At 54.7% G+C, this 13,936-nt stretch overlaps 4 protein-coding genes across 4 annotated transcripts; 3 read left to right on the plus strand and 1 right to left on the minus strand.

Moving 5' to 3' along the window:
• Positions 1 to 178: 178 nt before the first annotated feature.
• CCMA1212_004728 (Telobox protein 1) lies at positions 179 to 2,185 on the plus strand (the record flags this gene model as incomplete). Its single annotated transcript, XM_073702022.1, has 1 exon — positions 179 to 2,185. One exon carries the CDS (start codon positions 179 to 181, stop codon positions 2,183 to 2,185), a length of 2,007 nt encoding a protein of 668 aa, XP_073559530.1.
• A 915-nt stretch (positions 2,186 to 3,100) lies between these two features.
• CCMA1212_004729 (40S ribosomal protein S4) lies at positions 3,101 to 4,391 on the plus strand (the record flags this gene model as incomplete). The annotated part of the gene is made up of 3 exons (XM_073702023.1): positions 3,101 to 3,114; positions 3,360 to 3,782; positions 4,049 to 4,391. The coding sequence occupies 3 exons, from the start codon at positions 3,101 to 3,103 to the stop codon at positions 4,389 to 4,391; spliced, it is 780 nt and encodes a 259-aa protein (XP_073559529.1).
• A 581-nt stretch (positions 4,392 to 4,972) lies between these two features.
• Positions 4,973 to 6,961, minus strand: CCMA1212_004730 (L-ascorbate oxidase; the record flags this gene model as incomplete). Its single annotated transcript, XM_073702024.1, has 2 exons — positions 4,973 to 6,544; positions 6,596 to 6,961. 2 exons carry the CDS (start codon positions 6,959 to 6,961, stop codon positions 4,973 to 4,975), a joined length of 1,938 nt encoding a protein of 645 aa, XP_073559443.1.
• Positions 6,962 to 11,538: 4,577 nt separating this feature from the next.
• CCMA1212_004731 (uncharacterized protein) lies at positions 11,539 to 13,766 on the plus strand (the record flags this gene model as incomplete). The annotated part of the gene is made up of 3 exons (XM_073702025.1): positions 11,539 to 11,550; positions 11,859 to 12,773; positions 12,879 to 13,766. The coding sequence occupies 3 exons, from the start codon at positions 11,539 to 11,541 to the stop codon at positions 13,764 to 13,766; spliced, it is 1,815 nt and encodes a 604-aa protein (XP_073559444.1).
• Between the last annotated feature and the right edge of the window lie 170 nt (positions 13,767 to 13,936).

A 13,936-nucleotide genomic window follows, 5' to 3' on the forward strand; every position in this document is an offset into this window, starting at 1 on the left:
TTCATTCCCTCTTTCGCTCTTTGGTTCCGTCAGAGCTCAGGACCTTGAATACCCTCGCTCACGTGCGCCGAATCGGCTGTTCATGATCCAGCCTCTTTCGGCCATAGACGCGTGTTGCTGCCGTTGCGCCCATGCTGAGAATAGATGCGCCGCTGCGGCTAATACAATTCAATTCATCATGGCTACCATCGAGCCGCGTCTGATCCATCTCTTGAATGATCCGACAACTCCCGAGGCCCCCAACACGGAGGCCATCAGTACCGAGAGCATCACCGCGGAGGGCATCACCGCGGAGGGCATCAACCCGGAGGGCATCAACCCGGAGGTCCTCGACGCGGAGGCCCCCAACACGGAGGTGCCCTCACAGCCTTCGCTACCTTCGCTACCTGCGTTACAGCTGCTGCCCTTGTCCGGGAATCGAGACGGGCCTCTGCCGCCGCTGCAGCTCGAGGGCCTCCGAGCCGACAGGTTCTTTGGAAGTGCTGGCCGAAACGCCGCTCTTCCCGGCCCCAGCAGCGGAGCACCCGGAGCTCCGCTGGCGTCCCCCTATACCGGGGACCAGACGACCGCCTTTGGAGACTTCAGGCGAGAGGCCGACTACTCCAGAGAAGGCAAATATGCCGGGAGCGCGGCTCTGTATCCGCTGAAGCTCCTGCTGAGCGAGGTCACCATGCCGCCGATGCCCACGCCGCCCGCCCCGTCCTTCACCAGCATTCTGAACGAGGGGCCAGATTTCCAAGATGACGCTCCTCCCTCTTCATTCTCGTGTTCGTCAACATCTACGTCTACAATATCCACAACAGCGTCTGCTTGTTCGTCTGCGCTCCCATACTTTACTGCCGCGGCAACCTGCTCGTCATCATCCTTCGCCTCCTCCTCTTCCACAGCCGCTGCCACATCCAGCGTCACCGCCGCCTCGACCTCCAATTCCAACAACAAACGACCAGCAATCCATATCAAGGATGACTTCATGCAGCTACCGCAGCCCACCAAGAAGCCAAAGGCGCACCAGGCCCCCTTGATGCCGCCCATCATCAACGGCCTGCTCGAGCCACCGCCCCATGTGACCATCTTCCCTCCCATCGAATCCAGCGCCTTTGACGACACCGACGCAGGCCAGAGCAAGCTCCTCCACGAGCTCAGCTACAGCCCGCCGGGCCCTCGTCTATCCCCAGAGCCTGATCAGCCGGTGACGAAGCCGAGGACCACGAGGAAACGATCAAGCAAGCCTAGGCGAAAGTGGTCAGAAGAGGAAACGAATCATCTGCTCAGGGGTGTCGATCGCCATGGCGTGGGCAAGTGGACCAGCATCTTGGATGATCCCGACTTTCATTTCAACTCGCGCTCGGCTGGTGATCTCAAGGACCGCTTCCGCACCTGTTGTCCCGAGGAGATGCGCGTGACCGATGTCGATGAAGGCCAATTCAGTGCTCGACGGCGCCAGCTCCGCAACCCGTTCAGGCAGCTGACCTCGCCCCAGAAGACGCCGGAGAACATGGCACCCGAGACGTCCCCAGCAGAAGGCGGGACATTGTCGGGCAAAGATTCTGCCGCCGGTGCTTCGTGTGAGACGGATGAACCTCCCATCAAGAAGAGTCGTGCTCATCGGATGAAGGTGTCGGACCTCGCGGGGCTCGGCATCACAGGCCCGTTCAGAAGGGCCCGCAGGAGGGAGAGGACGGCCTTCTCCAACCGGGACGATCAGGAGATCCTGCAAGGCCTCGAGACGTACGGCCCGTCTTGGTCCAAGATCCAGCGCGACAAACGCTTTCACCTTGGTACCCGGCAGCCCACGGACCTCCGGGACCGGGTGCGGAACAAGTATCCCTACATCTATCAGCGCATCGAAAAGGGTGTTTTTCAGCCCAAAGACGTCAGCGTCACAAACATTCTCGAACCAATTGTCAACACGAACATTGTCCACTCGTTTAAGCCCCGGACCGCGGCCGCAGCACCATCACTTACGCTGACGGCCAACAGCTCTGCGAGCCGCGGAGCGGCGCAGGAAGAGCCTCCTAAATGGCTGTTTCAGACTGCTGGCTCAGCAGAGCAGCAGCAGCAGCCGCAGCAGCAGCAGCAAGCTCCTCGGGACTCCGACGAGCCTCCACCATCAGCTCCTGGCGGAGAGATGGGTATCGCCAGGCTCTTACTGGACGATGGTCGATCGACACCTTCTATCACTTGAAGAAGAACCGTACTGCAACAAATTGGAAAGACACACACACACCAAAAAAAAAAAAAAAAAAAAAAAAAAAAAAAAAAAAAAAAAAAAAAAAAAAAAAAAAAAAANAAAAAAAAAAAAAAAAAAAGAAAAAAAGAAGAAGAAGAAGAAGGAAGAAAAAAGCCAGGAAAATAAAAGAAAACAGAACAGCACATATCGACAGAAGAAATACTTCGATAGCGGAACATATAACAAGATGATATTAGATCGGACCACAGCTATAGAAGAGTCGCGATACGTTCATTGCATCGTCACTCTGTATCTTCCTATCCTTTTTGTTTTTTAATTCCTTTGTCCCAGTCCCCTTTTAATATGTGCCTTCTTGTATCTATTCTACTTCAGGCACTACTACCTACTTGAGCTTGCCCAGGGGAGATGACCAATAAAGGGTTATGATACTCTAGTAATGTCACGCATCACGGGATGGAGTAATACCTTATCAAGTCTATAATAATAGTCCTCGAGATACAATCTGTTTTAGCCTTCTCTCAGACTTGACAGCTACTGTATACTTACCTACCTAGGTAGTAGTAGGAGTACTAGAGCTTCAAGTCTCTCACTTGCTCACCACTGTCCCCTTCAGGTAAGTTGCTTACCTCATGCCAGTGGTTCTCCGCAGGGTTGGTCGAGTTGAAAGGCGGAGCCGGTAAAACAGCGGCATTGGCCGGTCAATGTGCCTCTCACGTGACTCGCTCAGCACTTCCTGCGGGCCTTGCCAAGCAGTGAACCTTAGGGCAAGAAAGCCCCCACAATTGGCGCGACCGAAGCGAGAAGAGAAAAAAAAAAAGGTGTGCCGTCAATTTAACATTTCTGTGCCTTGTTCCACGCTCAACCTCTTCGTCGTTTTCATCACCGTCGAGAAATCAGCCAGTCGTCACCATGGCCCGAGGAATGTGAGTTACAAACGAACGCAACACCCGTTGAGCAGTGCTATCCTCTAGCCCTACCATCTGCTGAAGGAGGAGGAGAAAGAGGCATCTTGAGTGTTGCCGACGGCGAATGCTGTGCATCTCGAACCGCTCCCTCCTTCTTCCTCTTCTCCTTCCTACTCGGATATGGTTGAGGAGGATAGCCTCAATTGCACAACAAAATCTTCACTCAATGGGCAACAAGGCTGACCTGTGTCTTCCCCTCACAGCAAGAAGCACCAGAAGCGCCTTAGCGCCCCCTCCCACTGGCTGCTGGACAAGCTGTCCGGCCTCTACGCCCCCAAGCCTTCTGCCGGTCCTCACAAGCTCCGCGACTGCATGCCCCTGATCGTCTTCATCCGAAACCGCCTCAAGTATGCTCTCAACTACCGCGAGACCAAGGCCATCATGATGCAGCGCCTGGTCAAGGTCGACGGCAAGATCCGCACCGACATCACCTACCCCGCCGGCTTCATGGACGTCATCACCATCGAGAAGACTGGCGAGAACTTCCGCCTCATCTACGACACCAAGGGCCGCTTCACCGTCCACCGAATCCAGGCCGAGGAGGCCGAGTACAAGCTGGGCAAGGTCAAGCGCGTTCAGCTCGGCCGTGGTGGAATCCCATTCTTGGTCACGCACGATGCGAGAACGTGAGTTCTGTCAGACATCATTCAGCCGTTGGATCAAGCTTTGGTCGATTCGGGGACAAAGGGAAAAGGAAGGACGAGAATTTCCATCATTCGCGTCCTCTCTTTTCCTGCTCTTCTTCTTTATCCTTGTTCTTCCTTTCCCACTTTCATGTGGAGGGGGGGATCAAATAAAAGAGAAAGCAAGAGACGACGATGGAAGCTTTATTTGACGGCTGTATGTAACCCCTCTCCCTGCTCGAGTGCTGACGTTTTCTTCTTTTCGACAGCATCCGCTACTGTGACCCCCTGATCAAGGTCAACGACACCGTCAAGATCGACCTCGCCACCGGCAAAATCACCGACTTCATCAAGTTCGACACTGGCAACGTCGCCATGGTCACTGGTGGTCGTAACATGGGCCGTGTTGGTGTCATCACCCACCGTGAGCGTCACGACGGTGGCTTCAACATCGTCCACATCAAGGACGCCATTGACAACACCTTTGCCACCCGTGAGAGCAACGTCTTCGTCATTGGCCAGGAGAAGCCCTGGATCTCCCTGCCCAAGGGCAAGGGTGTCAAGCTCACCATCGCCGAGGAGCGTGACCGCCGCCGTGCTCTGGCTCACTAAACGGAGAGAAGGAAAGATCTGTAGTACCCCCTTTTCCTCTTTCTCTTTTTTAGTGGACGATATCAATCAATGGTTAAAAGAACAAAAATGGCATATATGTGGACTGGAGTCTCGGATTTGATGTTTGCTTTATTAGAGGGGAGCGGTTCTCCTTACGTGACCCTCCCCTTTTCCCTCTCCGTGCCTGGAGATGGCTGGCCTTGAGGCTGACGACGGAAAAAGACCTTTAAAACATATTGAGCCCAAGCTTGTCTCTGTTCACAGTGCTGCGTGTGCAACGATTTTTGTCTGATGCTGGTGACCTATGAACTCTGTATCCTGCATTTGTGAGTCAACTTATATTCAGTCGGTGCTTTGTCAGGACTTTTTCTCTCTCTCATAATCAAGCACGCAGGTGCAACTCGTCAATTATATATACAAGCCATCGACTGCATACAAGCGATCATCTCACTCCCTTCTCGATTCTCCGGCCATGGGTATACAACAGCTCTCCTCTTCTCCCCCTTGGTCATCACCCCCAGTTCCTCTACATCGTGCATACAGGAGACTTTCGCCATCTTCCCCCATACTCTCACTACAGATCAGTCACCGGCATCAAAGTAATGCACCGCCTCGACATAATGCGACGAGTTCCCATTCACGTTCCCTCCATACTCGAGATATCCCGTCACGTCCGGATACTTGACGTCGAGAATGTCCTCGGCGTCGCCAAACACCCAGACGGTCTGCATGCCCATGACCATGTGCTGCAGCGTGTGGCAATGGATCATCCAGACGCCCGGAGTCCGCACCCTTAGCCGCCACGCTCGCCATCCCCACGGCTGGTCCGGCTGGACGTGGGCCGTGTACCGGAACAGCATCGTCGTGTCTCGCAGGACCGGCTGGGTGCCGCGGCGCAGCTGCCGGGCGACCTTGTCACTGTACACGCCGGGCCCGCCGCCAATGTCATAGAAGTGCTCGCCGTGGGCGTGCCAGGGGTGCGTCTCGAGGCCTCCGTCCGGCGAGCCGTCGTAGGAGTGAGCGCCGACCTGCTGGAAGATGATGTCGATGACCTCGCCCAGCTTGGCAGGGTACGTCTTGGTCGCCGGGTCGAGCCCGTAGTTGGACACGGACGCCTGGAAGTCCGGCAAGAACCTGCTGGCGTTCTTGTACAGAGACACCAGGTAGGGCTCGTCCGGGCTGATGAAGGGCGACCTCTGGAAGTGGTCGTCGGTCCAGGAGACGCTGTTGTCCGTCCACAGGAAATACCCGTCAATCCGCTGCTGGGAATTCACAAAGATGCGGCGGCTGACCTCGGAATCGGCCGGGAAGTCGTTTGGGTGCAGCGGCTGCAGCTGGTAGTCGAGGAAGCCCTCGACGGTGGGCGGCAGGTCTAGGGGCCTGATCCTGGGCAGCGCCGTCGTCGACACCCGCAGGTCATGGATGTGGCGATGCTTCATGTTGGCGCAGGTGTTGCGGTACCGCAGCACGGCGTAGCTGACCACGCTCGTGGGCCGGTCGCGCGTCTCCAGCTGCAGGTAAAAGTCGAGCTTGCGTAGCGCCTCGAGCTCCGCGCAAGGCTTTGCGCGGAACAGCACGCTGAAGCGCTGGCCGGAGCCGACCTGCATCAGGGCAGTCTCGTACGGCTTGGTGTAGTGGCCGTCGGCCTCGATGATGCGCATGTCCGTGTGGTTCTGAAAGGCAAACGCCGCGTACGAGAGTGCCGTGGCGCCGATGATTCGGAACCGGTACAGCTTGCCCGGGTCGACCTCGATGACGGACAGCTTGGCGGAGGCGCGGTCGACGATGGGGTAGTCGGATATCGTGTTGCCGTTGACGAGGAAGCCGCCCGTCTCGCCGGACCACACGAATGGCGTCGCCCGCAGGCCCTCGGCGATGGTGTGGTCCGTCTCGTTGAACAGCTCGTGGATGTGGACGATGCGGTCTCCGTCAACGGGATACGGCCCCGAGCCCAAGTCGTCGTCGACAATCAGCGGCCCGTTTGCCGTGCCCGTCGCGAAGCCGACATGCGAGTGGTAGAAGTAGGTCCCGGAAGTTCCCCGAGGCGTCTTGAGCTCGTAGTCGAAGTAGTGCTGCGGCGGGATCGGCCACTGGCTGGCCATGGGGGAGCCATCCGAAAAGGGGGCTGCTGCTTGGGCGAGGCCATGCCAGTGCTTTTGATCTCAAAACAAGGAGGACTCGATGTAAGCCAATGGTCATCTCACTGGAGAAGGAGCGCTACGCAAAAAGATTGGGTTTGGAATGTTGTAGTGTGTGGCCATTCTCACCATGGTTAGGTTGCCGTCCCCCATGTCATTGTACACTCTGATCCACACTACCTTGTCCTCTGGGATATGGATCTCAGGGCCCGGCAGCGTCCCGTTGATGAGCGTCGAGTATCTCCTGATGCCCCCGATGCCAATCTCTTCCGACGTGACTCGGAGCACATGGTCGGGGACGAAGGTGTCGTCGTGGACCTGAGGGCTGGTTGTCGCTGCCGCAGGGCCTACGATTCGTGAGAGGAAGACAAGGAGGAAGCCGGCAGATATCAGCCGCCATGTGTTGGCTCGAGGGGCATTTGCGGCGCGCATTTCGCGGAGCCAACGCCTATTCCTGCCTTTTCCATTATCTGCTGCTAGGACTCCTAAGAAGAAGAAGACGTCGAGAGGATATGCCCTTTTTTTTGTGCTTCCACGGGATCGATACACAAGGCGTCACATTCTACATTGTCACCATCATGCTTGAGTAACACATGCATCACATCTATACACGGGCATTCTATCTCATGGTATGCAGTCCGTGAAACGTGCGCATATTGGAGGAAATATACGTTTTCTCGCTTATATTCCTAGCTCTAACTATTCAGAGTTTACGATGAGCTGATGAGGACAATGTTATATCACGGGAGATCCGGGCTACTGAATCCGAAAGCGGATGCCCAAAGAGGAGAAAGCCACTTCTGACGCCATGGCTTCGACTGGGCCCGAGTCGGCATAGATACAAATAGCTCTCTAGGTGCTGCGAGGAAAAAGCATAAATAGATGCTTGAACAAATCAAGGAACGAGCGGCGAGAGAAGGGGAAAGACGTCGCAGAAGGGCCGAAAGCAGACAAAATCGAGAGACAGCGCGCCCAATGACTCTCAGCATGAACATCGGGATACTCGGAAGAGAATGAGGGAGGTGGAGTAAGAAAAAGAGAGTGGAAAGATGAGAGAGACGCAGAACGAAACTTTCCCAACAAGACTCCCAAGACATGTGGAAACGCTTCTACACCCATGGACGCTTCATAACAGGGAGAAGGCGCTCGCCCCGTCTTGTCATCGTCTGAGAGGGTTCAACTTGTCTCTCAGAAAGATAGTTTCGACTATCCCACCTCCGACAATTCTCGCTATACTCCAGAGAACAGCTGGACGAGTACTCGTACTCGTATGTGCCACTCACGCAATGAACCACCTACCTATCGAGTGTTTGACCGCCCCTCAAACGGGTACGTCGGACTTTGGAGCTCTTGGTCTCCCGTCTCCAAACTATCCAGACGCCGCCGGAACCCGCTCAGTTGACGGCCAATATGACGATGCCGATGTTCGGAGTCTTGATGTCAACTGTTGAGCATCTTGTTTCAGCCTTGTCTTTGAATCTGCCCATCAGATGGGCAATGGAGGCATACACGTATGATGATGCTTCATCATTCATTTGGTGGCGTTCTTGTGGCTACCCCCCTATTTTGTCACATGCGATGGGGCTGTATATCGGACACTTAATTGATCTATGTAGGGATACTGCTATATGACCGAGACCTTTTTCATCCGGGGCCGTACGATCCGCCGGGGAAGCAGGCGCGCGAGTCCCGGGTGATTGCATGTGTCAAGCCACAGTGAGTCTTTCGGCGAGTACAGGTTGTGCATGGAGGAAGACACGGGAAGTTGGTCGTGTGAGAGGGAGGGGGGAAGGGGTATTTTAATTCTAAATGGGTTATTTATGGCTCTAGACGGTCTCAGGTAAGGGAGACATAGTACAGGTAATAGGAGGCATGTATGAATAGATGCTTGTACGCATAGAGATAGGGTAACGCAAGATGAGAGAGACATGTACGATACAGGCACTTTGGCAAACGGACACATAGATGTCTCGATCAAGTCAAGTCATGATAAGTCCAAGTATAAGCATCATCAGCCAGGTACAGGGGTAGCAAGCACATGAAAACAGTTGTCTTGCTTATGATTTTGTCTGAGGCCATGGAAGCTTTGATGCCTATCCTGGATGACGATTGGTATCTGAGCTCTGGACTTATCTTTCCAGGCACCAGATAATCAACACCTAGAACACACATGGACTACGTCGGCGTCAAGGCCATTCACTGGTTGCTCTGTATCTGTCTTGCCTGCTGGTCTAAGCACTCACAGGCAGGGGGCCATGACAGCTGAGTCCAGTGGTAGTCTGAAGTTTGGATTTTCGTCACGTCACGTCAAGTGTGGATACGGAATACACGACAAATTATCTGATGATTAGGGCTGGCTCGCCAGACTCGAAACAGACTGCTGTACCCCAGTGGCGAAGCATGATCTACGTCCTGTCAACTGCATACGAAGCATAGGGCTGTAGTCGTAATACAGGTAGCATCTAGGTAGCGCAGACCCCCTCTTGTCTTCTCTGCTGCATTAGGTCGGTGGGCTAGAAGCTTTGCCCATGGGTTCTAGCATGGTGAGCCGGAGAGCTTGACGGGAGTGTTCCAATTGGTGACCAAACATGGTGGCAACTCAGCCTCACAGATGAGACAAATGGTGTACAAGCTTGCATGTGCTGTACCATATGCTCTGACAAGGATCTTGCGCGCTCGATGTTTATGGCCATATCGCGTATCTTGTTCAACACGGCACGGATGGGGCCAATAAGACACGAGAAACAACCTTGCAAAGAATGTCCCGGAGGGATGATGCCCCGATGCAGGACGAGAACAGGAGAGACAGGATCAAAACAAGGAACGGAAGTAAATGATCTAGAACCACGAGCAATTGACACCATGTCGCAGGTCGGACATTGGCTTGCTCGCGGGAGAAGCAAGAATTCGAGCATGGCAGGGGGGTCAGGATATGACCTGAGGATCGACGACGCCCGATATTTTTCGGGATTTCTTTTTGATTTCCCCACGCCTCAGGTTTCTTTCTTTCAGCCTGGATGACGAGGAATCAATGGACGGAGGTGTCTCGGCTGTGCTTGGATCCGGGCCGGTTGAGCAGCAATAAGGTGGAACACCGGATTCCGGTTGATTGATGTCAGAGTGAGTGAGTGAGTGAGTGAGTGAATGAGTGAGTGAGCCGTACATGTACAGTGCCGTGATAGTGACCAACATGGGATGATGACCAGCGGGAAACGACTCGTCATTGCCGGGCTCGTATGTGCAAACTGCGGCACTGGCCAATCGCTGTGATATCCTTGCCTCGTCTGCCATCCATCGCCAATAGCCATCGAATGTGTTCTGCCTTGCACTGTACAGCGCATCCTGCATTGCATCGCCGCACGTCAATTACGCTACGGCCAGTCAATTCCAATAGTACGATATCTACCAAGGTACCTTAGGGTGAGGCATGAGGTATCAATTGCTGAGACCGTCTCCAAGTCGGTCCTCTAAATGCACCTTCAACCGTGTGCACGCGGAAATTGCACTGTGCCGAATTGGTCACATCGAGCGCAACAAATATGCAGGTGCGCTCCTCCAATCACGAGTCCCTTATCAGTTGGCCCCACATCTGCGATCACACTCCCCGTATCGAATGGCTGCACTGGACCAAACAAACGAGGAAACAGCACCTGAGCAAATGGCAATTCAGAGGGAAAGAGCGCAATGCAGAGCGAGAGCCGAGCACACACCGCTTTTCTTCCTTCTCCCTCAATCGCACCATCTTCGATCCGGGAAATACTGTCTATCGACACACAGGTCAAATGCATCGAGCAAGTTGAGGAGCAGAGGAACTCGAGCCGAGATCGAGGCCGACGAGAGCCGGTACAGTACAGTATGCACACTCCCCCACCACTCACAAACAAGGCACTCCACAAGGTAAAAGGTCCTATATAACAGATACGAACTGATAGCGCAAAACCCACCAGGCAGCCAACCGGATCGACGTCCCCGAGACTAAAATATGGAGCTGGAAATCCGAATCAAAGACCACACGGCAAGAACACCAAGAAGATGGACCGAGGGAGCCACCACTCATCTCTGCCTACAGCGCGCTACGGGGCATTGCAGACCATGACAAGGTACTCTCCTGCTAACTACTGCAGTATAGTCTGCGCGAGCTGAAGCCGGGGGATGGGCCACAAGGCGACTGATTGCATCTCACCGAGACCTCTGAGCAGTAATACCATCAACCCGCACCAAGGATCAAGCATCTGCCAGTTCTCGCTGTATCATGCTGCAGAATCAGCCCGAGCGCTTGCGCGAGCAAGAGTCAGCAATCCTCCGCCTCCATGCTCCCCATGACTCCGCCAAATTGCACGATTGACGAACAAAGGCCCGGATCGTCGATTCCATGGACCGGGTTTCCCCCCCCCCTTCCTCCGTGATGCCGTCAATCCGGGGGCGGCAAGCAAACGACAAGGGCTGCCCAGGGCATGGAGTCGTGTGGCAGAAAAATCAGGTCATTTCCAACGCGTGATTCATGCTAGCATGTCTTAGACCGCTGAAAAAGAAAGGATTCGAGGAAGAGGAAGGAAAGGAAAATATTGTCCAGACGCAAGGGGCTGCGAGGGTCGCTATCTCATGGTTGCCCTCCCCCCCCCCCAAAAGAGTGCCATCAGCCAGCCGTCCTGCATGAGCCGCTTCCATGCATGGGTACTGTGCCGTCCGTCCAGAGATCGAGACCATCAATTCTGAACTCATGGACACAGGTCGCCAGTCCTCATCAGGGTCATCACCGTCAAAGGAGATGACTTACTTTGAACTTCCTCTGAGCATGCATTATCGCCTCTGGCCAGCATACTTCTTTTCATGGCGGATGTAGGCATACGCAACTCAACAACGACCACTAACCTACTATAAAGACGCGGCCATCGCTCCAAAATCCTCGTTCCAGTTTCAACGTCCCCATCCTTTGTGTTCTTCACTTACAGTTGAACCATCATCGTTTGCAAACATCTCAGCAACAGACCCTTTGTCAACCCGCCACCATGTCAGCAGCAGTAAGTGATGCTTCCCAACAGCCTCATGTTATGCCCGTCACACTGACCTTCTACTCACCCAAAAGGGGGAGCCCCTAAGGCCGCGTGGGCTTTTCATTCCACGCCTTATCAGGGACCCGGACTCCTGCATCACCTGCCGCCGCCTGGGAAGGAGATGCAAATTGGGCAAACCCAATTGTGTTACCTGCGAAAAGTTCAATCTAGAGTGTATTCAACCCATCAATAATCACTTCGACGAGAACGGCGCCGAGTTCGCCCTACAATCAGGCGATTGTAGGAAGAGGCAAAAGACTGGCCCAATCTCTCAGGAGGGAGTTGAGAGTGATGCCGGGCCTGCCAGCGAGGTTGAGCCCGAGTCTGATTCCGACTCCGAGTCTGACGCTGAGTCTGACATTGGATCGCAGTTCAACATCGCGGTACAGATGGAGCTTTGCAACATGGCCAATCACCAGGAGGAGGACGATGAAGAAGACGATGTGAATACTGATGTCTTTGACCCCAACGAGGCCGCCCTTCTCGAAAATTTAGCCCGGCAGATCAACCGAGCCCAACGGACCCGCCTCCAACAGACTCCAGGCTACGTTCAAGGCCCCGTCGGCGACGTGCCTGGGCCTGATGGCGACCATGATCATGACTATGCCTGCTATTATGATTATCGCTACGACATCGACTCTGACGATGCCAGCAGCACAGACCGTGACAGAAAGCGAAGCCACACCCCCTATACCTTGGACTCGGCTTCTCGCACCTCCACCGTGTACCAGGTCAAGTGCACTTGGGACGGGCAGGGCGCGCCCCCTCTGTCCTCTCGCCTCAATGATTTCATTGCGTACATGAAGGAATGCCACCTGACGCATGCGCCATCCGCCGCTCTGCCATTGTCCCTGCTGCCGCAAGACGATTATGCTGCGTCCGAGATGCTCAAGTACTATTCTAAGCGTCCAGAGGACCGCCAGACGAAGCCTATACCCGATCTGAATCCCGTCAACCCCAAGCTCATTGATCTGTCGTACTCCAACCCCCTCGTCCTGCAGCTCATCATTGCCCAAAGGACCAACCACCGCCAGGTCTCTTCCGCCATGTTGCCGACCGGCGAGAGGGCCGAAAGCTTCTACGCTGCCGCCATTGCTGAGTTCGGGCCCATGATTGACAGTTACCTGGCCGGAAACGAGCAGGATATGCTTGCACTCACCCTGGCAAGCCTGGTCATCTCTCTCACCGAGGTTAGTTTGTACTCTTCTCCCAACAAGCCCATAATCTTAGCCCCCCTTCTCCCATACGTTCTCTTGGAAGCAACTGCTGACCAATCTCCGTATATTCTCCCACAGAGGGCGCGGCTAGACAAGCGTGGTCAAGCTCACAACCACCCCACCGCAGCCAAGGACATCTTGAAGACGCTCCTGACCCTCCCCCATGGGGAAATGTGTAAGGAGGTCCCGCCCGTCTTGCTGGAATACTATATGCACTCTGCTTGCTTTGCCTGTGTTGCAGCCGATGTCACCACGGCCGAGTCAATTCCGTTCATGAGCGAGGCACTTCGAAACGCCGTCGATGACCTGGTCGAGCGGCAATATATTGGCAAACTCTGCGGGAACTGGCTGCCGATCATGGTTGTCGTGCAGAGCACCTTTGAGCTGGGAATGAGGATGCGGCCGTTTGCAGATGACGCGTCGGACGACCCAACGGGCGGTCCATCCACCGGCTACATGCCCAACCACTTTGTCACATTTGGGCAAATCCAAGAGCGGCTCTTCAGGTTCAAACCCCAGAAGGACCCCCTCTGCGAATGCGTCGAGGCGGCCGCTTTCTTCAGGAACGCCGCCATGCTCTATCTCTGGAGTCTCCTGGAATGGCCGCACGCCTCGACGCCTCCAGGATCGTACGCCACATTCATGGAGAGCGCTTACCAAGACGCGCTCCTGCAGCTGAGCCGCATCTCGGAGATCTCCAGCATCAACAAGGCCCTGTGTTGGCCGTTGCTCATCGTCGGGTGCTTCGCCAAGACGTCCAAGGTCAAGGCCATCATCACATCGCGGCTCCTCAGCATCGCGGGGCGCTTCAAGGTCGGCAACGCGCTCGAGACCCTCTTCGTGCTGCAGCACGTCTGGAGTCTGCCCTTTGCGAGGCGCAACCCTTGGATGGTCCACAAGTCCATTCGCCATACCAGGTGTTGCGGATGCGTCTGCCCCGACTGCATGACTCGATTGTTCCGTTGATTGCTTGACTTGGGTGTTTTTGTTTCGACTGCCTTACTTGGCTGCTCGACTGTCTTACTTGGCTATGGCTGTTTCATTTGACTGTTTGGACACTTTTACCTGCTTGATATTTCATTGAATGGAAATGCTTGGGAGGACTCAATAACTGAGATGTCAAAAATCGCCATGGA

Source organism: Trichoderma ghanense (assembly GCF_004382785.1).
Source record: "Trichoderma ghanense strain CCMA-1212 chromosome Unknown scaffold_4, whole genome shotgun sequence".
NCBI lineage: Eukaryota > Fungi > Ascomycota > Sordariomycetes > Hypocreales > Hypocreaceae > Trichoderma > Trichoderma ghanense.